At 34.8% G+C, this 12,953-nt stretch overlaps 1 protein-coding gene across 9 annotated transcripts in view; it reads left to right on the top strand.

Annotated features, from left to right (window-relative positions):
• The window catches only part of EMSY (EMSY transcriptional repressor, BRCA2 interacting), a 109,094-nt gene that overhangs the window by 55,730 nt on the left and 40,411 nt on the right, over window positions 1–12,953 (top strand). For all 9 annotated transcript variants that reach the window (XM_066249822.1, XM_066249789.1, XM_066249771.1 and 6 more), the window contains 2 exons: window positions 3,970–4,119; window positions 7,536–7,706. In XM_066249822.1, coding sequence (XP_066105919.1) covers window positions 3,970–4,119; window positions 7,536–7,706 — 321 coding nt within the window. The remainder of the gene's footprint in view (window positions 1–3,969; window positions 4,120–7,535; window positions 7,707–12,953) is intronic.

Genomic DNA, 12,953 nt, shown 5'->3' with positions numbered 1-12,953 from the left:
TGTTGGAAACTAGAAATTTTAGATGTTTACATTGATATTTTAGATATTAGATATTATTGGGTACTGGTTTTCTCCTATCCTCTCTTACTCCTGCAGTAATTATTTTTATTTGCTTGATTATTTGTTGTTAATGAATAGATCAATTAGTTTAATGAAGTTAAGCCTCTGATGTTGTTTCTCTGGGAAGTACAGCCTGGGTGTGTCCACAGTTATCTGAGATGACAGTGGTATTTGTACTGCTCTCTTCCTTTCTTTCCATGACCACACTCAGCTGTTCAACTCTACTACCTGATTGCTCTATTGATTTCAGTAATGCCCTGGAGCATAAGTTGCTCTCTACAAACTAATGCAAACTGTGGTTTCTTTGAAGGAATAGTTACAGAGGTCTATTTTTTATATTTGTTCTGACCACAGGAGGATTTCTCTCAGCTTCCTTATTCCTCAGTTTTCTCCTGCAAACTGTGTTGCCTATAGAGCATATCTTCATTAAATCCATGAATCTTCTTCTAGTTGCCTTTTATCATATCCTCCACTGTTCTTGAGAACACTCTTAGACTTGAATTTCTCCATTCTCTGTTACAAATGAAGTCAGTTCCTTTGAGAAGAAATGAAAAGATACCTGTTTTATGACCTATTTCTACCTTCACAAAGCTCTGAGCTCTGGGGGTAAGGTCAGTGGCATGCTTCTCTGAATGACACTCCTACCCTAGGAGCTGAGCAGTCAGTGAAGGCCCAGGAGGAAGGGTGCTTAGCAGCCTGAGATCCTCTCACCTTCATTTTCCTGGCAGTGGAGCTGCCTCCTCAGAAGCCATGGCAATGGTGATCAGGGCCCCAGGGTTCTCATCAGCAGCACCATGCCCAAAGTAGAGCCTTTGACCCATGAATTGGGGGCTGGGAAGAAGAAGGGAGCATGCACCTCTTGACTGCACTTGGGTACCTGGGGACAGTGTGAGATAAGCTGAAGTCCTATTGCTCCTGAGAAGAAAACCCTCCATCTGGGAGCTGGAGGGAAGAGGAAACTCCGTGTTCTTGACTGTAGCAGTCTGGAGAGGAGTCTGCCTGCTTGTAGCAGGGGACGGGGGAGCAGGTCTTGGTTTAAATACCAGAGATCTTGCCTTTCTTATTGAATTTTTCTTCATTTTTTTAACTAGATATTTCTCTTGACTAGATATTTCTTCAATTGTCTGGACCATTTCCAGGGCTTTTTAGTGGTTGTTTTATTATTTTTAACAGTTTCATCATGCTCTCTTTCTAGAAGTTGATCTCTGGAATATTTTTTGTTTGTTTTTAATTGAGATATAATGAACATAATATTGTGTTTGTTTTAGTTGTACAACATAATGATTTGATATAGGTTTAGTTAACATCATTTAACATCCATCACCATACGGTTACAAATTTTGTGTATGTGTGATGAGAACTTCTAAGAGGAATGGTTTTAAATACATTGTAATTATCTTCTTTTTAAAGGATTGTAAGATTATCCTGTGAAACTTTCTGGGCCTATTTTTGGTGAAGAAGAAGAAGCTCTTAAAATTTATTTTAAGTAAATTTATCTATTTAGACATCTTTCTTTTCTGAGGTCAGTTTTGATAAATAATATTTTTCTAGAAATTACTTCATCCAAATTTTCAACTTATTTGTAGAGCTAAGCAAAGTAGTCTGTTATGATTCTCTTAAAGTTTTTTCTGTTTGCACTTATTTCTTTGGGGCAGACTTTCTATGTGCCTTAAGCATTATTATTGTGATTTACTAATTAGATAATCTGGAAATAAGTTTCCTGTACAACTTCTGTTTATGAATTATTATAATCAGGATTTCATTATTTCTATGATAACAATATTTCATTTACTGAATCTAGTTAAGTACTAGGCACTTTACAATTTCAATTTATTTAATCTTTGTAATAGCTCTAAAAGGTATGTACTAGTATTATCTTTATTATGGATGAGCAAAATGAGTCATAGAGATTAAATAATTTGCCTAATTATGCTTAGATGTCATAATTTTAACTTTTGGCTAGAAGAAATTTAAAATTATTTAAGGCTGTTAAATAAATAGATTTGTTTGCTTCCTAATTTCTCAACCTAATCTCTATACAAAAAAATAATAACATTTTAAGTTATCTATGGCAATATATTCAATTCCATGAAAATAAGGTCCTGGTGCAATACATTCAATTCCATGAATTATTTCAGTGAAGTTAATGGGGAAAAAGAGTTACCAGAATTTTTCTTCCTCAGTTAACAATTGTTAATACTTAAATTTGTAGTTAGCATGAACTATTTCTTTTAATGGATATTTTACATTTGGATAGTCAGTGTAACAATTATAACATCTATTTTTATTATTTTTTAATTTTATTTATTGATTTCAGTGAAAGAGGAGAGAGAGAGAGAGAGAGAGAAAGAGAGAGAGAGAAACAGAAACAAGAACATTCCTGTATGTGCCCTGACCAGGAATTGAACTGGCCACCTCTGAGCTTCCCGATGGCGCTCTAATCAACCAAGCTATCCAGCAAGGGCACAGTTATAACATTTAAATAAATGTAAAAATAATTATAACTTTACCACCCTAATATTTTTATTTTGTTTTTATGTATTGCCTTCAGATTCTTGTCCACATGTATTTTTTTTTTTTTTTTGTATTTTTCTGAAGCTGGAAATGGGGACAGACAGACTCCCGCATGCGCCCGACCGGGATCCACCCAGCACGCCCACCAGGGGCAACGCTCTGCCCACCAGGGGGCGATGCTCTGCCCCTCTGGGGCGTCGCTCTGCCACGACCAGAGCCACTCTAGCGCCTGGGGCAGAGGCCAAGGAGCCATCCCCAGTGCCCAGGCCATCCCTGCTCCAATGGAGCCTTGGCTGCGGGAGGGGAAGAGACAGAGAGGAAGAAGGGGGGAGGTGGAGAAGCAAATGGGCCCTTCTCCTATGTGCCCTGGCCGGGAATTGAACCCGGGTCCCCCGCAGGCCAGGCTGACGCTCTACCGCTGAGCCAACCGGCCAGGGCCACACATGTATATTTTTGTAGGCCCCAAAATACTGTATTCTTTATTTTGTAGTTGACAAACTGAGCTTTTAAAAATACTTTTTAAGGCTGTCAATTTAAAATTAAAGGTTCAAAAGGAAAATGTTCTTGCTTCTTTATAGTTTTAACAGCCTTTATAATTTAAGAGGATAGAGAACTATATTTAAAAGCTACATTAACAGCCTGACCAGGCGGTGGCACAGTGGATAGAGCGTCAGACTGGGATGCAGAGGATCCAGGTTCGAGACCCCGAGGTCGCCAGCTTGAGTGCGGGCTCATCTGGTTTGAGCAAAAGCCTACCAGCTTGAACCCAAAGTCGCTGGGTCCAACAAGGGGTTCCTCGGTCTGCTGAAGGCCCGTGGTCAAGGCACATATGAGAAAGCAATCAATGAACAACTAAGGTGTAGCAGCGCTCAATGAAAAACTAATGATTGATGCTTCTCATCTCTCTCCGTTCCTGTCTGTCTGTCCCTGTCTATCCCTCTCTCTGACTCACTCTCTGTCTCTGTAAAAAATAAATAAAATTTAAAAAATTTATATATATAAAAAAGCTACATTAACATATGTTTTTGACTTTTTATTCTAATTGTTTTACCCTCATCTTCATGGAACAGATTGTTTATTTTTTTGTAAAAGTTCAGGTCAATGACTAATTTCGTTCAGAAGCTCTTGTATAACATGATCATAGACAAAGGGAAAAAATTGTTTTTTCTTTAATAATTTAATAGCTTCTATAATATTTTAATTGTATTCTTGAGTGAGAGAAATTAGGAATGAGGAATTTGGGAAATAAAATTTGGTAAAGAATTTTTATCAATATTCAGAAAGCTTCTTTTTAGGCAAGATGCAGTAAATGTGTGTAATACTGCCCTCTTGGGTTGGTATAAGGCACATGTATTTAAAATAATATGTACTGATATTTATCTTTCTTCTTTCAAGGTGTTAAAATCATTACACAACAAGTTCAACCAAGTAAAATCTTACCCAAACCAGTGACAGCAACTCTGCCCACAAGTAGCAATTCCCCTATTATGGTGGTTAGCAGTAATGGTGCAATAATGACAACTAAACTGGTAACCACTCCTACTGGTAAGTTTTCTTGAGCATCAGTGCATTCATTCATTATATTGATATATTCATTGAGTGATTTCTCTGTACTAGCAATGTGTGACACTGGGGTTGTAGAGATCATTGAGACAGTTCTTCAAAGATGCCTTTCTTGACTTCCCACATCCCTGTAACTAAATATATACTGCTCACAATATCCCCTAATTTTTGTGAGCAGTATAGTTCTCTTATTGTTGTATGGTCCTCTAATTTTTTCTTCATAGCACAAGCAATTTCTAATTACTTCACTAATCTTTGTTGATTTGTTTAATGTTATTGACCTTATTAGACCATAAACTCCCATAAGGGTAAGAGGCCATATCTATTTCAGCGTGTGTATTTATAATTTTTTCTTTTTAGAGAGAGAGAGAGAGAGAGTTTGTAAGTGTATAGTAATGATTTTTTGAGTGAATGAAAACAGAGTCCCAGCCCACAAGGATCTCACTTTGATGAGGTTGAGAGTCTATTACATTACAGCATTGGTTCTCAAACGTTTTGAAGTTGGGGTGCATTTAAAATCCTACAAATAATTGTAGGCACATTATATACAAATTTCTGAGAAATATGTTACAATGATTTAGCCAAATATTAAAGAAAAAAAAATAAAGTCCAAGCATGCTTTTATGGTAATTAAATGAAATAAATATGACAAAATTAAATTTATTCTGAAATTAAAAACATTTTTATGTTACATTTTTTGAGTTATGCTTTTTAGAATTTGTAAAAAGGGGGGTTAAAAATAAATGACAAAAAAGTTATCTTTTTATACATATAGATACATTCTTAGTAAGATTTAGTAAATTCGGCAGGTCCCAGTGCAAATGTGTTTTTTATTCTTGTGTTTATGAGAAACATGAGCCTGATGTGTCCTAGTGATTTCTTCAATGTTTGTGCATATATTTGAAAGGCAAACTCTCATTTCCTCGTCAATACATTGAAGAATTCCTCTCTTTTTACTCTTAATTGTGTTGAGTGCAGAAAACCCCCATCATACATATCATATTAACTTTACACCAAACAAAAGATAGAAGAAATTTGCCTCCAGTCTTTCCGGGGAACATGGGTAGTGTAAACAATCCAGCACCACAGCTTAACAGCCTTTTGCAACCTAATCAGGCAAGTGAGGTGGGGGGTTGGGCAGACTGTCAGTTTACAGTCAATTCCCCACACCTCTGTCCCCCCAAAATCTAAACTCCCCAACAGGCACATATTTCTCTGGAATACCATATGGCGCACCTGGAGATCTTCTAGGGCGCACCAGTGCGCCTTGGCGTACACTTTGAGAACCACCGCATTACAGTGTAGTAAATAAACATTACTCAGACTGAGGAAGGCAAAAGATTACATTTTCCCTAGATATGAGAGCAATTATGCTATGAAGTGACAGTGTAGAATATTTTAAATAGTACCACCCTTTGTGATGCTGAACAGTTACTTAATTCCTCAATCTTTTTCCTTGTCTATTTAAAATGGGGTAATAATACCAGTGCCATATGGTTATTGTATTAAATGAAATCAAGGATGCAAAAGTCCCCAGCAGAGTGCTCAATATATGTTACCATTAATTAATACTGTATTAGAATTAGTCATTGCTATTATTTTAAATGTGTTTAACTCCTACCAATTTTTTTGAGGATGGCCAGTATTTAGATGATAGAATTTAAATAGTGTAAAATGGCACTTGTCAGAAGTTTATATTGGCCAATATATAAAGGTCTGTATGCACTTAATTTTCCTTAGTGTCATTATCTTCATTTTCAGCGACAAAACAGACTTAGGTTAAGCAACTTGCTCAAGTCAATAAAAGGCAGAACTGGGATTTAAACCCAGATCTGTTTGACTCCAAAACCAGTGCTTTAAGAAAAAATTGTGGCAAAATATATGTAACATGAAATTTACTTTTTTCATCATTTTTAAGTGTACGGTTCATTAGTGTTAGCACATTTACAATATTTTGCAACCATTACCACTACCTAGCTCCAGAACCGTATCATCTTCTCAAAATGAAACTGTACGTATTAAATAGTAACTCTCTAGTCTCACCTTCTCCCAGGCTTTGGCAACCACCATTCTACTTTCTTTCTCTATACAAAGCCTGTGCTTTAGAAAAAATGTCGTTCTTGTATTAACTCTATCATACTTCCCCTACAACTTTTCACCATTTGGTACAAAGATTGTAGTGTTATGTATACATGATTCCTCATGTTAGGGAAAGGTAGAAAAAAATGGTGTGTCTATATTTTTGTATGTATATTAGAATAAGTTTCTTTTTTAAAAAAGAAAAGCTTAAATAGAAAATTTTTCCTATCATTTAACTGATTCAAACTATGTATATAACATTTATTTTGCACTAGATTTTTATTTTTCTGATTCAGATATATTTTTGTAACCAATTTAAATTAATTCTTTTTAATATTTTTCCTTTTTTGGATAGGGATTGTATTTTTAAATGGTGAATTACATGGCAAAAGCATATTTGGGAGGAAGAATTGTTTAAAATGATTATCACAGTGATCTCTGAATCTAATGTGAAAAAAAATTTCTCAGTTGAAGAAGGTGTTATCTCAGTCATTTTCATTTTCCCCAAGACTAGTACATTTACATAGAGTAGTTCTTAGCCTAGCAATGCTATTTGTGAGTTACTGATTTGTAAGAAACTGTAACAGGCTCATCATCTGTTCAGTTTTTAATTTCTCTTTGGGAAAAGAAAAAAGTCCTAGAAATAGTGGTGAAGAGTCTAAAATCCTTTGAGAGATATGAAGAAAAATATCTTAACAGGTCAATTGAAGCTGAGGAAATATGTAAATAGTGAACTTTTTAGGCTAAAAAGAAATATTCCTGGCAACTCTTGGCAGCTTCAACTTTAATATCTAGTGAAATGATGGCATAAATCTTAAAAAGATGGAAATATATTTATAGGGTAGCAGAGTACAAAACAGTAAAAATTTACACATTTTAGGCAAACAATATTGCCTTATTTGCTGAGTGCTGACATTGGGTTTGGCACTGAGACAGCATAAAACAGATGCAAAGACCTTAAAATCTATAACAGAAATAGCTGAAATGCGCTGGCAGGAAAGATGATTAAATTTAAGTTTCTTTTGGCATGAAACTAATGGAAGAAGGGTAGTAGAAGAAGGAAACAGAGTTATTATGCATTTTCTTGGGGTTAATATATAATTTGATGTAGCACATCACAATATTTTATGTGTAAAATTGATTCAAATCGACCTGGCTATAGTTCCAGCTATGTGCGTTAAAAACTGACTGTAAATTGTTAAGTTTTGACATTTTGAAATTCCATTTTTAAGTTAAAACGATGTATAGTTAAACTGTATAAATTGTCATTCTTCTATAAGTAGTGACAAGTTTTTCTTTCGGCTTTTTTCTTTTTATAGGGACTCAGGCAACCTATACGCGGCCAACAGTGAGCCCATCCATAGGTCGGATGGCTGCAACCCCTGGAGCTGCAACCTATGTGAAAACTACCAGTGGTAGCATCATTACCGTAGTACCCAAATCATTAGCTACCTTGGGGGGCAAGATAATTAGCAGTAATATAGTTTCTGGTAAGTATCTGAAACACGTAAAAGGTATAAGGCGATTAGTGAAAGGATATTTCAACTGTTGAAGGATTCTGTTTTCTGCTTAGAAATCTTGCTTTTTTTTTAAAGTCCTGATGTTTAGTGTTTATAGTTTTTTAATCCTAGTATTAAATTTTAAAATATTAAGTTTCTGATAGTTTTAAAATAGAACATAAATGTTGCTTAGTTAATCAGAATGGAAAGATTATGACTTAGATTTACATAGAGGTTTTTCATTTATAAAATATTCTTCTATTTTTAATCTAGTCATAACTCTGAGATAGTTGGTATCATCCCCAGTTTGCCGATACAGACGGATTTAAGGTTACAGAGATGAAATTGACCTGTCTGAGACTGCACAAGCTAGATACTGGAAGAACTAATATTTGTTTATCTAAATATGTTTGAGGAACCATAACTCATGATTTCAATTACTAATGTCACTTAAGCTTATTAAATTTAGGTAGAAATACTTGAATATCTATATTTGCTTTTCACCATTTATATTGACTGTTTACTTTTTTAAAATATTTTACTTATTTAGTAAAGGCTAATATTTATTGGTATTTTGGAACCATACCTGGTTTTTATTGGCTCATTAATTCCTGAAGTATTTGGGTTATGGATGCTGAAGTGGAATGTTAACATGGCATTTGTTTTTATTGATTATTATTTTTTAATTAAAATGATGTAAATAATCTTTGATCAAGCAAGCCCTGTGGACTTTAACAGTCTACCATTTCTGTAGACTAGCTATATTTTGTATGCCCCAGGTGAGTTGTTCTAACATTTTTAAGTGAAGGGATTGAAGTTCCTGGCAGTAATATGATGTTTCTGATAACTCAGGGAGTGAAAAAAGCAAAGCAGGGCATGGTATTGGCATAAAGCACTATGTTTAAAGCTGTTAATTTTGGCTCTACTTTTAAGTGTAAGTGAGAAAATCCAACGTTTGCCAAACCGAGGAGGGTGAAACCAGTAGGGAAAGAATTATCATACTCTAGATTTTAAGAGGTTATTTTAAATAACACAGCTAAAACAAATTATAATGTATTACCTGACAATATCTTTAAATAGTATAGAACACATTTAGTCAAGTAAACATTTCTCAAAAAATAATCACGTTGGCCCTGGCTAGTAGCTCAATGGATAGAGCATTGTCTCTCTAATCAGGGGTCAGGAACCTTTTGGCTGAGAGAGCCATGAACGCCACATATTTTAAAATGTAATTCTGTGAAAGCCATACAACGACCCATGTACGCTACACATTATCCAATAAAAATTTGGTGTTGTCCCAGAGGACAGCTATGATTGGCTCCAGCCACCTGCAACCATGAACATGAGCAGTAGGAAACGAATGGATTGTAATACATGAGAATGTTTTATATTTTTAACGTTATTATTTTTTTATTAAAGATTTGTCTGAGAGCCAGATAGAGCCATCAAAAGAGCCACATCTGGCTCGCGAGCCATAGGTTCCCAACCCCTGCTCTATATGGATTGTCTTGGATTCTCTCCCCTCCCTCTCCCCCTTCTTTCCTTCTTCCTGTCCAACAGCCAGTGGCTCGATTGGTTCCAGCACAGCCCTGACCACTCAGGATAGCTTGTTTGGTCTGAGCGTGTCAACCTCTGGTACTGAAAATAGCTCGATTACTTTGAGCATTGGCCCAGACAGGGGTTGCTGGCTGGATCCTGGTTGGGGTGCATGCAGGAGTCTGCCTATCACCTCCCCCTCACCTAAAAAAAGAAAAGAAAAAAAGATCATGTTTTTCATTGGTTTGTAGCTTGTTATGACTATAAAGTGTTGTATATGAATTCATGGTACTGTATAGCTTGAAGGAATGTTTAGATGTTATGAGGCCTTTATTTTCAGATATTATTTATGATTTAGCTACTTTATACCAGGTTAGAGCAATGAAAAGCAAGCACATTTTTTCCTGAAGCAGAGGTGATCAGATACAATATTTATGAGTTTTATCATATATACATTTTATCCACCTTTTTTTTAGCAGCTCATAGTTGCTATTTCAAGTGTATGGGTATACATGAGGAAAATTCTTAAATTTTTCACCACTATAGGATATACTTGGCATACTTTGAAACAACTTTATTCATTGTATGGAGCTCATTTGTTTCTGCCTCTGCCTTACTCTTTGACATTTGCATTCTAAAGAACTTCTCTGTTCTACATTTCTGACTGCTCTAAACTGATCCTTATGTTACGTATCAATATTCTTTATAGAGATAGTTCTTTTATAATATTCTGTTTTTCTTGATACAAGGAGTATAGTCTAGTGTATTAATCATTTCCAGTCCCAGGTTGACTGTTGATCATAAATGGGGAGGCCTGGTTGGATGACTTCACACTGTTTTGTGCTTTCATCCATGAGCAGATGTTGGATTCTAGAGTCTGTACCCACCTCACCCCCGTGCCACCCCTGGTTGCCAAGAATTTTAAAAAGAATGCTTTTCTTAAACTACACTAAAAAATATAGCTGTAAGAATAGAAGACTTTTAAAAATGATACTTTCTTCCTTATTGTAGGGAATTTGGAAAAATAGAAAGGTACAAAGAATATTAAAAACAATTCTCACCATCCGAAAAATATATTAAAATTTAAGTGTTATATTTCTGTTTATTTTTTGTATAAATATGTTTGTGTGTGAATATATATTTTTAAATGAGAGCTAATGTAATCAGTTTTTGTCCTTTTTTTTTATGGTAATACTATTTGTTTATTCCATTAAATATATTTTGACATCTCTCCTGCCCCCACTTAATGGCTACACAGTGTTCCCTCAAATGATGTACCATAATTTAGCCATTTTCTTGTTGAATATTTTAGATTACTTTCAATTTTTGGATCATTATTAATAATCCTATGATGAACATCATTATACATATATTATTATGTGAAGGTCTTTCTTTCTATAGTATCCTAGAAAGCAAGTTTATGCTTCCAAAATGCATTCTGAAAAGGTCACATTTTTGTTTTTTGTTTTTTTGGAGTAAGCAATTAAACAGAAGGTTTAACTTTTTGCAGCTATTTAATTCACATCTTAATAGAGTCAAATATTTATTTACATCTGTATACATAGAGAGACTATCAGATAAGTAAGGTTTTTTTTATAAGCTTTGTTGAGGGTTGGTTGAAGAATCATTCATATTTTATGCAGATGTTTGGATCCTTCAGAGGTGAACTCTATGAGGACATTTTGAGAAGACATGATAATGGCAATATCATGATTTTGATTCTCTTAATCTTTAGCACAATGTCCAGGCAAGGAACAAGTGTTTACATACTTTTTAATTATTTTATTAATTTCCTTTGTCTTTGAGCAAAATAACATAAACTATTACCCAAGATATATAGTCAATAATGTCGAGATAACTGGGTATGAGGCCAGGTTGGTGCTTAGGGCAGTGGGAGGACCACTCTGTAGAGTGTATGGTTTTCTGGACACTTTTTGAGGTTCATCTTAAACTGGTATAGAATGATATTGAATGTAAGCTGTAGTTGGGGTTAAAAATTACCCAAGGGGCCAAGATTGTTAGGGTGACTTAAGAATCTGATAAAACTGCTGTGGTACATTTATGCAATGGAATAATAACAGGCCATAAAAATGAATGAAATCTTACTATTTGTGACAGCATGGATGGACCTAGATGGTATTATGCTAAATGAAATAAGTCACAGAAAGACAAATACCATATGATTTCACTTATATGCAGTATCTAAAGAACAATATATACAAACAAAACAGAAATGGACTTACAGATACAGAGAACAGACTGATGATTACCAGAGGGGAAGGGGTTTGGGGGAATGGGGGAAAAGTTGAAGGGATTTTTGAGAAGTGTGTACTTAGATATTAAATAAAATTGATTGTAGACACTGAGAAACAAAATCTGTGAATAGTAACATCTGGCCAGTAAATTAATGTTCTCTAAGCTTATCTACCATCATATGTTTTTAAAAAATTTTTATTTAGAAAATTAAATTTAACAGGGTGACATTGATCAATAAGAGTACATAGGTTTCAGGTGAACATTTCTATAGCACTTGATCTGTTGATTATGTTGTATACCCATCACCCAAAGTCAAATCATTTTCTATCATCTTATATTTGTCCCTCTTTACACCTTTTTTTCCCCAAACATTTTACTTTTATCTGTGTCCATGAGTCTCAGTTTTATATCCCATCTATGTGTGAAATCATACAGTTCTTAGCTTTTTCTGATTTACTTATTTCACTCAGTATAATGTTCTTAAGGTCCATCCATGTTGTCTTAAATGTCACTATGTCATCATTTCTTATGGCTGAGTAGTATTCCATTGTATATATGTACCACATCTTCTTTATCTAGTCCTCTATTAAGGGACACTTGGGTTGTTTCCATGTCTTGGCCACTGTGAATAATGCTGCAGTGAACATGGGAGTGTATGTGTCTTTATGTACCAATGTTTTAGAGTTTTTGGGGTAGGTACCCAGTGTAGGGATTGCTGGGTCATATGGTAATTCTATTCTTAATTTTTGAGGCAACACCATACTTTCTTCCATAATGGCTGTATCAGTTTACATTCCCATCAGCTATGAATGAGGGTTATGTTTTATCCACAGCCTCTCTAACACTTGTTATTACCTGTCTTATTGATAATAGCTCATCTAACAGATGTAAGGTGGTATCTCATGGTAGTTTTGATTTGCATTTCTCGAATAGCTAGTGCAGATGAGCATCTTTTCATATATCTGTTGGCCATTTGTATGTCTTGGGAGAAGTGTCTGTTTAGGTCCTCTTCCAATTTTTTAATTGGATTGTTTGCTTATCTTTGCTATGCTTTGTGAGTTCTTTGTATATTTTGGATATTAAGCCCTTATCAGAGCTGTTGTTTCTGGATATCATCTCCCATTTAGTTGGCTGCCTATTTGTTTTGTTGTCAGTTTCTTTTGCTGTGCAGAAGTTTTTTACTTTGATATAGTCCCATTCATTTATTTTTGCCTTTACTTCCCTTGCCTTTGTGGTCAAATTCATAAATTATTCTCTATGGCTAAGGTCCATGAGTTTAGTTCCTATGTTTTCTTCAATGTAATTTATAGTTTCAGGTCTTATATTTAGATCTTTGATTCATTTTGCATTAATTTTTGTGCAGGGAGACAAACTGTAGTCAAGTTTTATTCTTTTGTCTGTGGCTCTCCAATTTTCCCGGCACCATTTATTGAGAGGCTTTCTTTT

This window comes from Saccopteryx bilineata, chromosome 1 (assembly GCF_036850765.1).
Source record: "Saccopteryx bilineata isolate mSacBil1 chromosome 1, mSacBil1_pri_phased_curated, whole genome shotgun sequence".
In the NCBI taxonomy this organism is placed as follows: domain Eukaryota; kingdom Metazoa; phylum Chordata; class Mammalia; order Chiroptera; family Emballonuridae; genus Saccopteryx; species Saccopteryx bilineata.
The sequence above is the reverse complement of the archived record's forward strand: the minus strand, read 5'-3'. Positions and strand labels throughout refer to the sequence as shown.